Consider the following 14539-nt stretch of genomic DNA (forward strand, 5'->3'; position numbering starts at 1 on the left):
TCTGGCTTCTGTCCCACCGCAGTGATATTATTACACCAGCCTAATTCCAATGTAGATTCACCACAGGTATATGCCCTAATTCTACAAGACAGATACATATGAGTCTAGTCACAAGAACAAGTCCAAGGTTGTTTTTTTTGCAGTCATGACAGCATTGGAGCAGCTGTAGCTAAATGTTAAGTGGTGGGAGCCAAAAGGTTTTTTTACTGCCGTCTGCAGTGACAGAGGAGAGGAGGCATTTCAAGAAGAGTCGCCGAGCAGATGACTTTTTCCTCGCTCCTATCAGCTGTCTGTGAAGTCACCAAAATGCCACTTAGCACCAGTGGAACCAGGAGAATAGCTCACACTGCAGCAAAGAAAGTCTGTGTGTAGTATCCTAATGTTGATGTGCTTAGTTCTGCAGAGAGTTATAAAGAGAATGTGATATAAAGGTAGTCACACCGCAGGCATCACAGGTATCTTGTGATTGTATGGCACAGAAGGTTTAACCTGGAATAACCTAATATCCTCAATTTAGCTAGAAATGTGATCTATTTGTGATTTTTACCTTTTATATGTAGGTTTCCAACGATGTCATCATGAAATCGTCTTTTTTCTGACTCCATAGTGACGTCATGATGATGTCATTCCAACCAAATCCGAACCAGATCATAGAATAGTTTTCCATCTGGCTTCAGGTCGTGTTTATGGATGCACGAGATACATGGAAAAATGCATTTTTACACTGAATGCATGAATTCATTTTCTGACTTCTTCATGACGTCACCTATCATATGACGTAATGTGATGTGGACCAATTCTCTGGTTAATATGAGCTTCAGGTGGTCTCTGGAGCACCATTGTTTATGGAGATGTCCTAGAATGTGTTTTTCTGACCATATTTTTCTTGACCTTGACCTTGACCTTTGGCCTATCAACTCCTAAAAGTTAATAATTTGCCACGTAAACATGGGTTCCTTGCCTCATTGAGTGTTACCACCACACTTCTATAGCCACACTAGCATGCAGAGTATGTAATGGGCAGCATCCTCAGGGGAAATGAAGAGCATGTTCTCATTATAAGCAAAGTGAGGCCACAGAGGGGGGAAATGCACCGAGGTCCCACGTTCACATGAGGATGGTTCAGATCTGGTCTTTGTCGCCACCTGTTGTTCATCCGTGGGGCCTGCCGTGTTACCTTCACAGCCCCTCGTAAATTGCTGACTCTAAACAAACTAAACATGGAGAAGCAGTTTTTATGTGGAACAAACTCCAAGAAAATTGCAGGTGTGATGTAACTCTTAGTACTTTTAAATCAATGCTGAAGACTTGCCTCTTTGCCACTGTCTTTTTTCATGTCCCTCATTTCAATGGATTTTTAAATGCTTCTTTTTTGTATTGTCTTATGTTGCTTTTAAAATTTGTCATGGTGACTTTCTACATTTTATGTAAAGCACTTTGAATTGCCTTGTTGTGGAAATTTGCTGCATAAATAAACTTGCCTTTACTGGGTAATATAATAATAATGTCTAACAACTGGGATGAGAGGGTTGAATTCATTCAATTTAATTACACTCACGTATATAACAAATTAAAACCACATACATCCATTGTCTTCTTTTAAAGGTTCTGTGTGTAGACTTTAGTGACATCTAGTGGTGAGGTTGCATGTAGCAGCTGAACACCCCTCACCTCACACTCCCCTTCCAAATAAGAAGAAGAACTTGTGGCAGCCTTCAGTTGTCATAAAAACTAAACATGTGTTTAGTTTGTCCTGTTTGGGCTACTGAAAAAAACATGGCGGCCTCCGTAGAGAGGATTCACTCCCGATATAAATGTAAAGGGATGATTCTGGGGTAAAGACAACAACAAATCATACAATTTAAATGAAACACGTGAAAACATCACAAGGTTTATTTTGTATTCATTTTCTGCCAATATATCCTTTTCACCTAAATCTTTCAGATCTTTAAACAAACACCTTGTGCTCTTATCTCATTTCCTCACTCGCTCCTAGCTTTTGGTTGGGCCGCGCCGCGTCGCGTCATTTCCGACGGAGCGTGAAGGCAGCACGTGGGTCAGCTGACTGCGAGTTGTTGTCATGTGGCGTTTACAGACACAGCGGATCGCACGGAGAGAAGAGACCTAGAGAGAAACAACAACCCGGGTCGGTGTGAGACAAACAGGACAAGCAGAGGAACAGCTCGCTGGTCGTCTGTCCCCCCCCCCCACCCACCCACCACTCACTCACTCGTCCCCGCCATGGCCTGGACTAAATACCAGCTGTTCCTTGCGGGACTGATGCTCACAACTGGATCGATCAACACATTATCTGCAAAGTGAGTGTATTTAATCATGTGTGTGTGGGGGTGTTTCCCCCCCACCACTGGTGTCATGTGTTTGTAGTTCAAGTGCATCAACTGTAGCAAGGAGCTAAACAACGCGAAGAGTTGGGGGGGGGGAATGTTAGCAAACAACAAGCTAAATGGCTGCTCCGTGTTTTAGCTCAATAACGGAAGAGGTCTGTTTCTTTAGCCTTTTGTTGTGTTAGCATGTTTTTCATTCATTTGTACGTGAGCTGCAGCAGCTAGCATGCGACAGTAGCAGGTAAACAACAAGCTGCTGCTATAAACAACATCTTATCAATGGAAGCTAAGTGATTTTCAATATGAGATTGTGACCAGGAAGCTGCTGTTAACAGACTGTGTGTGTCTCAGCTGAGGCTCGATGTCACAGCAGATTCAACCTGGTTCAGTGGCTGTGGGAACAACAAACTGGTTTTAATGGGATGTGACTAATGTGCTGTTGAGTAATCATAGATGCAGATAACAATGGGCTGCAGCTACACTTTCATTATCATCTGGTCTAAGACGGAGACGTCTGCAGATATATTTTGGTTTAATCCGTCCAGCAAATCAATTTCCAGTGACTGTTTGGATACAGTGACGTTCAACTGAGAGTCGGTCATTAGTTATGTTTCTTAAAATACATGTTCTGCTCGGTCACTAATCATTTTAGGCCCAAAAACACAAGTCGTTACACACTGATTAAAGACAATTGTTTACCAACTTCAAACATACTTTAGTTAAGTTTGTTTGAATTAAAGTCACAAGTTATATCAACACAATTGTTAAAGGGTAATGTTTTTGTGTTACCCATTGAAGTATACTTCTTCAGCTGGTGTATAGTTATTCTAAATTAACAGAAAACAGTGTGAAAGGTCCTCAGGCCGCTCACATGAACCAACCAGCAGAGCCAAGCCTAAATATATTCACTTCACAATGAGGATGTCGCACGTTGTCACGCCCTATGAGACAAATTGTGATTCGTGAATATGGGCTATACAAATAAAATCAGATTTATTGATTGATCGAGTGATGTACAAGAGGGGAAAGCAGAAAATACCCACATTTGAAAACCTTAGAAAACTCTGAAAGTGTGAAGTTTTTTTTTTAGGACTGAAACTTCATTAATCTCCCTTTGGATAAATATATTTCTTTGATCGATTGATAGTCCTAAACCCAAAGATATACAATGTGCAATTCTATCAAACTGAATATCTTCATGTTTATGTAACTGGATCCAGGGAATATTTTGTATTTTCTTCTTGATATATGACTAAATGTCTTTCAATTATCAATATAGATGATGATTCGTTTTTTTATTGAATGACATAAGTCTCGTTGTCACAAGGTTGGCAATTTTCTGTCACGCAAGAAATTCAGTATCTTTACTTCTCTAATAATGTGTCAAGTCAGCTCTCCGTTGTCTGAGACACACTTCTCTTTCCCTTTTTGTCAGTTTAACAAAAGTGCAATGAATCACAGTGTGGAGGTATTATTGGTGTCAGTGTGTCGGACAAAACAAGCTGTGTCATGTTCCACACAGACGAGCACAGCTACTTAGCAGGTACAGTTTCGCGGCGGCCACCTGAAACCAGCCTCGTTACGGCGCTGCCTCGCTGGCTCTTCAGCTCCAATCAGTCACAACACGTAGGTTGATAGTGTTGGTGCTGGTTCCCTCTTTCTCTTCACGCAGCCGTGCACCCGTGTAACGCCACTGAACCAGACACGTGCCTTGACCACGAATAAAGAGGAGAGTCGGAGCAGATTTGGATCAGTCAGCAACAAACCCACTCAAGTTTCCTCAGACTATTGATGAGCTCAGAAGTTGTTGTGTGTGAAGAACGTGCCGTGTCAGCAGCTTTTCAAAACATTTCGCCTGTCGTGCCTTTTGGAGCAGACAGGAAGCTCACATGCCCGTCACGCTGCCTCATGCTGACTGACTCACTGTAAAAGCCCACGGGTTATGCATTAACTTGACAAGTGACACACGTTTCTTTATCAAATTGACTCTTTAGTGTTTTATTTGAGGTCACAGGGAAACAAATGTTCCCTCAGTGTGCTCGGTGAGAAAAGAGGAAATCCTCCGCTGGTAGAACACAGAATAGAAAATAAGAAAGGGATCTGCTGCAAAGCTAAACTCAACTCTACACCCACATCATCTTTTTTTTTTTAAACATGCTGAAATAAGTGACAAAAATAAATCGAGCAGAGGCAGAAAGTGATGTCGGGCTGCAAAAAGTTTTTTCAACGTAACTGTTAGTCTTGTTTAATCTGTCACCAAGGTGATGTATACAATTTGCTTGTTTTTAGTGACCAGCACAATCCGAACTTGATATGTAAGGGTTAACATCAATTGTCAAGCTTTTTTTAAATGTCTCAAATAATTCATTGACGTCCTAATAGTTACCAATTCATAAACTCTTTTTACAGCAAACCTCTTTCCTTTGTAGTGCCTTCAGTGTGGTTGACTTCTGATAAAATGTATATCTATAACTGAACTGCAATAACTTCTTTCTGTCCGACAGGTGGGCTGATTTGTTCTCGGCGAAGGGTTGCCACGATGACCCCGATCATCGATTCCGTCACCCGTTTGTACAGGTACAGTAAAGTCACCACACTGGACAAAGACATCCGAGTATTTAACCTTAAGTATTTATATATTAAAAATGTGTTCACGTTTCTATGTGTCAAACGATCCCTATGAAGCAGAGACAACAGATATGCACATTTAGTCTTTGTGCTCGAGTGCAACTATCTAAATAACTTATAACTTGTAATAATGCATATGAAACTTTTCTAAAGTGTAAAGCACGGCTGCCCCTCTTTGGAAAAAAATATATTTTTGCCCACTCTTGTGGCAAAAGTAAAATCTAATCAGTGATTGTTTAATATCTGTTTCCCGTCCATCTCTGTCTGTCCCGCTCCACGCGTCCAGGCGGTGGGTATGTTCCTGGGTGAGTTCAGCTGTCTGGCCGTCTTCTACCTCGTACTTTGCCATGACAGACGCAGACCAGAGCCCAAGGTAAACCCGGGGCAGAGCTTCAACCCTCTCCTCTTCTTCCCCCCCGCCATGTGCGACATGACGGCCACCTCCATCATGTATGTTGGTAAGTGAGCACAAGCTGAACAGGATCTTTTCAAATCTCACATCCTGATCTGTTCTTCCCGTCAAAGGTCAAATGTAATGACTTCCATCGATGCAGCCAAACAGTAAAGATTATGTGTTTGTTTGAAGAAGCCTTTCGTCAGGAAGAAAGACGATTAGGTCCAAAATAACAAAGTTATCAAAGTATCACTTTTGTTTTGCAGCTTTCATCAATATTGAACAATGTGAATTGTTTGTCTATGGACAGAAAAACATCTTCACAAATGCAGAAATGAATCCGCTGCACTTATCAATTCCTCCGATGTCCTTTTAGGTATGTGTCCAATGAAAAAACTTGTATGTGTTTTCCAGCACTCAACATGACGAGCGCCTCCAGCTTCCAGATGCTGCGCGGAGCCGTCATCATATTCACCGGTCTGCTCTCTGTGGCTTTCCTGGGGCGTCGCCTGGCGACCAGCCAGTGGCTCGGCATCTCCATCACCATCCTGGGCCTGGTGATCGTGGGCCTCTCCGACTTCTTCAGCGGCCACAGAGACGACGAGCACAAACTCAGTGAGGTCATCACAGGTAAAATGTTTTTCTATATAAGTACATTGTAATTAACAGTGTAAGTACTTCTTGTCTGAAATATACCCCACTTCTCTTCGGCGCTACAGGAGACCTTCTGATCATCATGGCTCAGATCATCGTCGCAGTGCAGATGGTCCTGGAGGAGAAGTTTGTCTACAAACACGACGTCCATCCCCTTCGTGCTGTCGGTACTGAAGGTACAGACGATGTCCATCTGCCGTTACTTGTGACATTTAGTGCCAACAGGAACTTTATTCGCTCTAAGCCTGTTGATGGTGGAAGTAGCACGAGCCAAAGTCCTGACTTGTCAATGTTAACTGACAACAGATCAATTCCCCCAGAGGACACCTGTCACATGCTGACAAATAGCTACAGATAGATTTTTATGGATGTGACTGAACTTTGGAATATCCTGAAAATTGACAGTGACGTAGATGTAAAAGAGTAGTGCCGAGGGACAAATACAGAAACTTTCTCCAGTGTAAAAAAATATTTTATATAATATCTACAGTTATTTTTACTTTTTGATATTTTCTGTGCCAATTTCATTCTTCTGAGACCGTTTTTTATTGAATGTCTGTCCTTTGCATTATATTGCGCTTTAGTAAAAGGGGGTTGAAGAGGAAGACAGAAAACTCAAAAATATGTAGTACTTATTTTTAAGACTTTCCTTATTTTTTACTTTTGTCTCGTGAATAGTTTTTTACAGTTAAACTTGGAATATGGAAGATTAACGACTGTTTGGTTTGACTGGTCACATACTGAAAATGAGCCAGACTTAGCTGTATAGGCTAAATTTCATCTGTTTTCCAGAGCCAGTCTTATATATTAAAGGACCTATCTTGTATTATTACAAGATAAGATTCCAGGATGAATTTAAGGGGTTACAAGTCAACTAGTTTGGGATCTACAGGTCAGATTAAACTTGGTTTTCTGTTTCCAGGTTTCTTTGGTTTCTTCGTCCTGTCGCTGCTGCTCATCCCCATGTATTTCATCCATGTGGGCGACTTCAGCAACAACTCTCGGCAGGTGCTGGAGGACGCGCTGGACGCCTTCTGCCAGATCGGACACCAGCCCCTCATCATATTGGCTCTGCTGGGCAACACGGTCAGCATCGCCTTCTTCAACTTCGCCGGCATCAGCGTCACCAAAGAGATCAGCGCCACCACCCGCATGGTGCTGGACAGCCTGCGCACGCTGGTCATCTGGGTGGTGAGCCTGGCGCTGGGCTGGGAGCACTTCCAGGGCCTTCAGGTCCTGGGCTTCTTGGTCCTGCTGCTGGGCACGGGGCTCTACAACGGACTGCACCGACCCCTGCTGGCCAGGATACCGTGCTGCGCTGGCCTTTTGAGCGTGGCTGAGGAGAGCAGCCCAGGAGAAAGAGAGAGACTGGTGAACGACGGCACGGTGGAGGGTGGTGACGAGAGCTGAAGACTTGTTTATGGTCGACACGCTCGGCACAGCGGACCGGAGTCTCTCTCTAAAGACACTGCACCTTTCATGAGCGCTGTCAGGTAGAGTCTTTTTTTAAATGGGTTTCTTTTCACACCTCAGATTTCAACTGACCTCACACTTTGCTGTAATATATCAGGGTTTGGAAACATTTTTTAAAAACAACATTTTGGGGAAATGCACTTATTCTCTTGTCGAGTGTTAAATGAGAGGTTTTATAGCCACTCTCACTCTATTGGTTAAATATGAGCCTGGGAAAAAATACGAGCTTAGCTTGGCTTAGCTTAGGTTAGCATAGCACAAAGAGTGGAAACAGTTAAGCTAAACTAACGGTACCTTCATACAGACAAAAGAGTGTCATCAGCTAAGTAATAGAATAAATACATTTCCCTAAATGCTAACTAGACGATAGAGAGGGTCGTCTGAACAAGCTTTTATATGTTAATATGGGTTTTTAGGGATTCTTTTAATTTAGAGATTCATTTTTTATGTCTCTATCAGAAACCATAATTTGAAAAGATAATTTAAAGCCAGTATCCACATTTGCTCCCTTGTTTAAATTTTTTTAAACTTGAACTGACTGATTTGTATGTGTTTTTAGACCTACATCACTAAAGCACAAAAAATTACTGACAATTGACAATTCAACTATGACCATTCAGACGTTTTAAGCTGATTTCAGTATCATGTCGTTTCTGATGTCGACTCAATATCTGCTGAAATGGTCCACAATGCAAATTGTATATGTTTTTTGATCTGTAATAAGAATTTTTATTTTGAATGTTGCTGATTGTGCAGTAGAAGTGTGCCAAAAAAAAATTGTCATTGCCATTTCACTGCAGAGGCACTAGAGAGAAAAGTTACCAAACTGCAGAACCACTTTTTAAAATCTCAGTTCAGCTGATTTACAGAATGTGAGAGAATAACTGTAACTGTATATTTGATCCTTCGACACCTCGGGATCTGCACTTGTTCTTGTAAATCCTGCTTCTCTCTTCCATGGTCGGAGACATTGGCTGTAATGTTCAATAAGGAAAAAAGGGAACTGTCACATTAAATCACTTATTGAATGGTACAGTGGTATTTTTACTCAGGTCTGTGTTCACCTGCAGGAGATCACAGTCAGTAGATGTGTGAAGATAATGTAAAAAAACGTGGGCAAAAGCAATATAATAATTTCATTTTCTCCTTTTAAATCATTACATTTTTTAAAACAAACTAAATGTGTTATATCTTTTAATATTTTATATCTTTAGGTTTTAGGATGTTATCTGGACAATTTTTTTATCTCAGAGGTCATGGGGGCCTTTTTTTTCTTTAAAGCATATTATGAGATTTGATATACTAAATGATTAGTGAGTAAAAATGTATCTATTATTTAAAACAACAGATACAAAAAATAGTGCAAATAGAAATGCAGTTTTGACGATATAAACATAAAATAAACAATATTTTCTAAATGTATATAGGTTGAATGTACACTGATCTTAATGAGCGATAAAATAATCCTGTAACCGTCCAACAATGTGGAAATTTGCCAAATATCTTTCAAAGCAAAGCAGCAAAGTTTCAGTTGCTTTGTTTCAAGGGAAAATTCAGACACATTTTCAGTGAAAATGTTCCAGAGGTTCGACGCTGAAGTTCAGGGGGAAAAAAAGTGAATGGTCAGTGGAAGGGTCCGATGTCACCAACACCAGCAGCTGACACCTGCCTTCACTTCCTGAGTCGAACTCCACATCCTCCCCGAAGAGCGCTCTCACACTTTAATGGAGGTCGAAGGTTAAACCCAGGAGTCCCCTGAGATGTGTACACACGACCCCGTCCACCTCCAGGAACAGGATGGAGGTAAATGTGGGAATTGACCACACACACACACACACACACACACACACACACACACACACACACACACACACACACACACACGGTTATATGTCAATTAGCTACATGAAGATATTAAAAGCCAACATTAACGTCATTTATTTATTAACCAGCAACTATTAGTTATCATAGAGTTTTACATTATTCATATTTTTTTCACTAGGCCTGTGTAGAGCAGTAAAAGTTTCAAATAAAGATATACAAGACTACAACTTATGTCATGTTGGATTATAGTGTAAAGTTATAACTAAAATTTTAATCAAAAGTACATATTATTTAGTTTTTTAAGGTTTTAGTAGATTCTTTTTTAATGTTTACTATGTAAATGTTTTGTTTCGATAGTATTTAATTATGAGAGTGAGCAAAAACAGTTCATATGCTTAATGTTCATATACTTTTATTTACTGTGAAGAGCAGTTAAACACAGTTTGACGTTGAATAATTTAATTACGTGCAGAGTAACAAAACTCTGCATGCAGATTGGAGGAATTAATTAAAAGATAGAAATCTGAATTTATTTAGTTATTTAGTCTACTTTTTCAGTCATTCTGAGCAGTAAATCCTCCGTTGACCTCTAGATGGCAGCGTCTTGTTAAATAACAGCAGAGAACATCAGCTCCTCACTGTGCGGATGGTTTTGGTTCTGAGCTGCTGCTCTGTCAAGGAACTGAGGTCAAAAAAAGAAGACATCACAATATGTTGTCCACAGAACAGTCACAGTGATAAAACAGAATATCTGTATTGTAAATAAACCTATTTAAATTAACTATTTTTCAGTTTTTCAGTAAATTTAAAACCTAAAAAAAACGAACACAACAGCAAATATTTTTAAATGTAATAATAGCCTAAGTTTGATAGAGCAGTTGGATTGTGTATAGATAGATAAATTAATAAATAAATAATATCATACCAGAATAAAAGAGGCTCCAGGGACAGTATGGAAAAACATTTCCAGTAGCTGGACAGACAAAATGGTCCCCATGAGATCTGACTCTGTCCTCCCCTGGGACACACTGATCTAAAATAGATAGATAGAGAGATAGGAAGCTGGGTAGATGGATGGACAGCTGGATAGGTTGTTGTTTTTTTTACATAAAACGTGATGGATTAAATCAGACCTCACCGCTGTATAAATTCTGCTGCTCTCGGCTGATGAATTGTTTTCCCCGTCTTATTTTTCCACCGCTGCGTTAAAAAGCTCCCTGCAAGATTCTGGCTGCGATGTGCAGCATCAGAGCTGCAGGCCGAGATGATCTGCTTTGCATCACACCCTCATATCTGCAGCAACGCTTCCATTTTAAATCTTAAATCTGCATCAGAAACCCTGTCCTCAATGCATCTGCAGAAAAGTCTTTGTGTAATTTAGAAATTAAACTAGATAATCATCCTAAATCAAGATGTTCTGCATAGTTTTTTTTTTTTTTTCCTCGCCCAATAACTATTCAGTTATTATCGGACACAATAAACAATAAGTGCAGAGACTGTCTCTTATTGCACTTGCACAATATTTCCAACATGTCTCTCTGCTCCTCGTGTCAGCTCGGCTTCCTCCTGCGCAGCAGCATCAGGTCCTCATGCTTTGTTATCATGACCTTCGGTGTTTCCATTAGTCTCCTGCAGTATTTAGCCTCGGTGATTTAACCGTGCCTGTACGTGTGCACACCGGAGCTGCAGAGAGGAGCCTGAACCGCTGCGTGCACGAGAGGCGACTTAAAACTGTTTTAATGTAAACTGATGAGGTTTTTTTTCTTTATTCCTCTTTAGTTCAAATGCACTGAGTCGCCTTCACATTGAAGAGTTTCCATTATTAAAGCAGCAGCTCCTCAGGGTGTTTACAGCAGAGGGCAGCCCAGCCTGAGTGTGATTAGTCTACTACTCTACTGTCCTGCTAATGACCACTTGATAATTCAAACTGGGACTGTGCAGAGCAAAGAGCTGGAGAGCCACTACCACAAAAGGAAGCAGGAGACACTAATGGGATTTATTCTCCTCACTCGTTCATTCATATCATCTGAGACTCTGGAGACATTTTAGATAAAAAAGCTGCAAAATTCAACCCTGTTCTGTAAAGGAATCAAATACAACTGCTCTCTGCTGGTTTATCAATAGATTCATTGTTTGCGAAGACAAGATTTACATTAGAGCAATAATATAACCACATGTTTCTTCAAAGCCTTAAAAATAATAATAAACTCAACATAACTTTTGATTTTAGGAGTTAAAGTCGTTTTTCCATGGTCATGATTGTGTATTAGATTATTCTTCTCTCTTCAATATGGACGTGGCTGTTGCAGTCACTGAGGCTGCAGAGAAAAGTAAACGTCAGTGGCTCAATGTGATTTAATCAACGAATACAAAAGACCTTAATATGAGGTGGTTTATTTCCAGATCAAATTATTTGCAAATAAACAGACTGTGATCAATTGGAGAAGCTGGAATTATTAATAGAAAAATTAGTTAAAGATGAATTGATTTGCATTTTGTTCTGTTCTGCCATAAAACAATAAAAAGAAAACTCTCATTCTCACATATTCATCCTTATAAACACATGCAACGATAATCACTGACCTATTGTATTTGATATTTTTACTTAATTATGATAATTGAGATGTTTATTAAAACTAAAAGTATATTCACCCATCTCTCATCTTTCCGTTTCATTAAATAAAAAGTTGTTTCTATTGTTTTTCTGTAAATCAATTTCATTAAAACCCTCATTAAAATGAAAACGTAGCTTTGGGAAAATATGACAAGGAGAGGTGAAAAGATTCAGTCACCGGGGGGAGCCGCTTCTACATTTAATGACTTCACATGGTTGTTACTGTTTGAACTTTCATTATAAACTTCATTTGCTCCTTCTTACTTTATTTATCATTTATTCATAGCTTACTTATTTTGCACAAATAATATATTGGCTATATTTTTCTTCTGTCTAATTTATCTTATGGTATTTTATCTTATCTTATGTTATCTTATCTTATCTCATCTAAAATACAGACAATATGATCAGTTAAACAAACAGCATATATCAATAAAACTGTGAAACTTAACTCCACTTTGACCAACTACAGCAAACGAGCGTTTCCTTCATCTCACAGTAACAATGATTGAATAATAAAACATATAATGATACAACACCTTCAGGGGAGGATTTACCTCGACTTACTATCGTTAAAGTACATTTTTCACATGTCTACACTTTAACTTAAAGGCACAATTTGTACTGTAAACTTCTTCCGTCGTGTGAGCTAAGACGAGAACACACGGAACAAAGGCGTTTGTCGTGTTTGATTAAGAAAGAACATGCACAGACACTGTTCAGCCTCCTGCGAGCAAATGAAACAGCGTCTGAGTTCATCTCAACCTCGGAGCGAGTTCAGTGTGTGAGATATATTGGATGTGTTCAGGGTCACATAAACGGGCCGGTCTTGTTTTGAATTGACTTTAGACACATCCCTCAGTTCTTTTTTTCTCTCTCCCTCCTCTCGGTGGAACTGATGGCAGCGTGCCATACAGAAGGCTGTGTACAATGGCCCAGGTCCCATTAAATCTGCGAAAGTTCCTTCCTGAGGCAAACATTGCCAGAAATAGTAATTCTGGCCCCGAAGCTGGAGCCTTTCAGAGGGGAGCAATCATTCTGGGTGTAATAATGGAAATCATTTCATTCTCGTTCAGAGGCCTCAGATCCAGCAGAGCCGCAGTTTGAGGGGCTCATTCAGTTTTCCTCCGCCTGATAAGACTTCCTGAAAAACACACAGGCAGCAATCAGGCGACAACAATAGGCTGAGTCGGACGCTTTAAACCTGCAGGTAGTCACCAGTGCCCAGCAGCGGTGCTTTGTGTTTATCCACAGTGAGCATGAGCCTCATAAACGCTTGTTGTTTTCATGTGTCTGATTAGCTTCCCAGCAGTCGACTCCTCTGACTGATCAGTCATTAAGATGTTTTACTCAATTAGTCATTTATCATTGTCTTTAATAGGCAGTGCACTGTTAATCATGAATGGAAAAACACTTTTCTTCCACAACAGAATTTAAGTTTTTTCTCTTATAAAACCTTTTAAAAGGAAATATTTGATGTTTAGTTGGATTCCTTCTAATTAAAAGTACAATCCACACAATGTAGAGATACTTTGAAACCATGAACTCAAACATAGTTGGAGCTAAATGTACTTTAAATATCAAAATATAAGTAATTCTTTTGCTGAAAAAAGTCCCTGGTTCCCGAACCAAGGGCTTGGGCCTTTTCGAGGGGTCACAAAATCAATCCAAGAGGTCATGAGATGTATAATGAGAACAAAACAAATTAACACTTATATTTGGCTTTTTGATCGATTAAGTTTGGCTTTTGTGTGAAATATTGTTAATCAAATGAAGCGTTTAAAGAAACTGCTGCAGCCTCATGAATAACGATGATCCCCAGCTACAGACTGATCACGAGCCAAAAAGATTACTTAGGAAACACCGGTTCAATCTTTAACGATGCATCATATTTTATAAGATCACCATATGTTTTGTTCATGTAAAGTTTTAACCTGAAAAGCAAGTGGTAACTGGCTGTCATATAAACGTACTGGAGTGAAAAGCACAGTGTTTCCCATTAAGATGGAGGAGAAGTATAGAATAACATAAAGTAGTACCTCAGAATTGTATTTAAATATTGTACTTCAATAAATATACTTTCATCACTGTGTTGTTGTGTATGACGATGCTACTTTACAAAGGGACAATATACTGGGAAAAAAACACGTTAAATACTATATATTTCCCTTAGAAATATTAATATGCTGCTGTATCAGAGAAAGAGCATCACATTTTTTTTAAGTATTAAGATTGACTGTGTATTTTCTGTTGCTGAAAACTGGTTCGACTCCTCCAGTGGCTGAACCAGAGGCAGGAATCACTGGCACTGGGCAGGAGTCCCACTCACCACCATTTCTACAGCTCCACAGAGGACTGGGTCTGGAAACTGGAAATAAAGGTGAAGAACAGTATCCAGCAGGACTCGTGGCTGCAAAAGTAATAATTCAGTTTTTACAGGTGATTAGAGCATCGAAATGTGCCTTTTTTACAATATTCAATTTTCAGACCTATGCGTTTAAAATGGTTTTAATAGGTCGACGTCAGAGGAAAGTTTCAGATGTGTTTAACACAGCTGGACTGATGCTGCAGGTTTCAAAGCAAGAACGTATATATTTTAAAAAGCTG

The 14539-nt window shown here is 39.8% G+C and overlaps 1 protein-coding gene across 1 annotated transcript; it reads left to right on the plus strand.

Moving 5' to 3' along the window:
- Window positions 1–2075: 2075 nt before the first annotated feature.
- Window positions 2076–7606, plus strand: slc35f6 (solute carrier family 35 member F6). Its single transcript, XM_034580173.1, has 6 exons — window positions 2076–2318; window positions 4850–4922; window positions 5260–5431; window positions 5782–5997; window positions 6087–6197; window positions 6944–7606. Exons 1-6 carry the CDS (start codon window positions 2242–2244, stop codon window positions 7429–7431), a joined length of 1137 nt encoding a protein of 378 aa, XP_034436064.1. The 5' UTR covers window positions 2076–2241; the 3' UTR covers window positions 7432–7606.
- The last annotated feature ends 6933 nt before the right edge of the window (window positions 7607–14539 follow it).

The sequence above is a fragment of the Hippoglossus hippoglossus genome, chromosome 24, assembly GCF_009819705.1.
Source record: "Hippoglossus hippoglossus isolate fHipHip1 chromosome 24, fHipHip1.pri, whole genome shotgun sequence".
Lineage (NCBI taxonomy): Eukaryota > Metazoa > Chordata > Actinopteri > Pleuronectiformes > Pleuronectidae > Hippoglossus > Hippoglossus hippoglossus.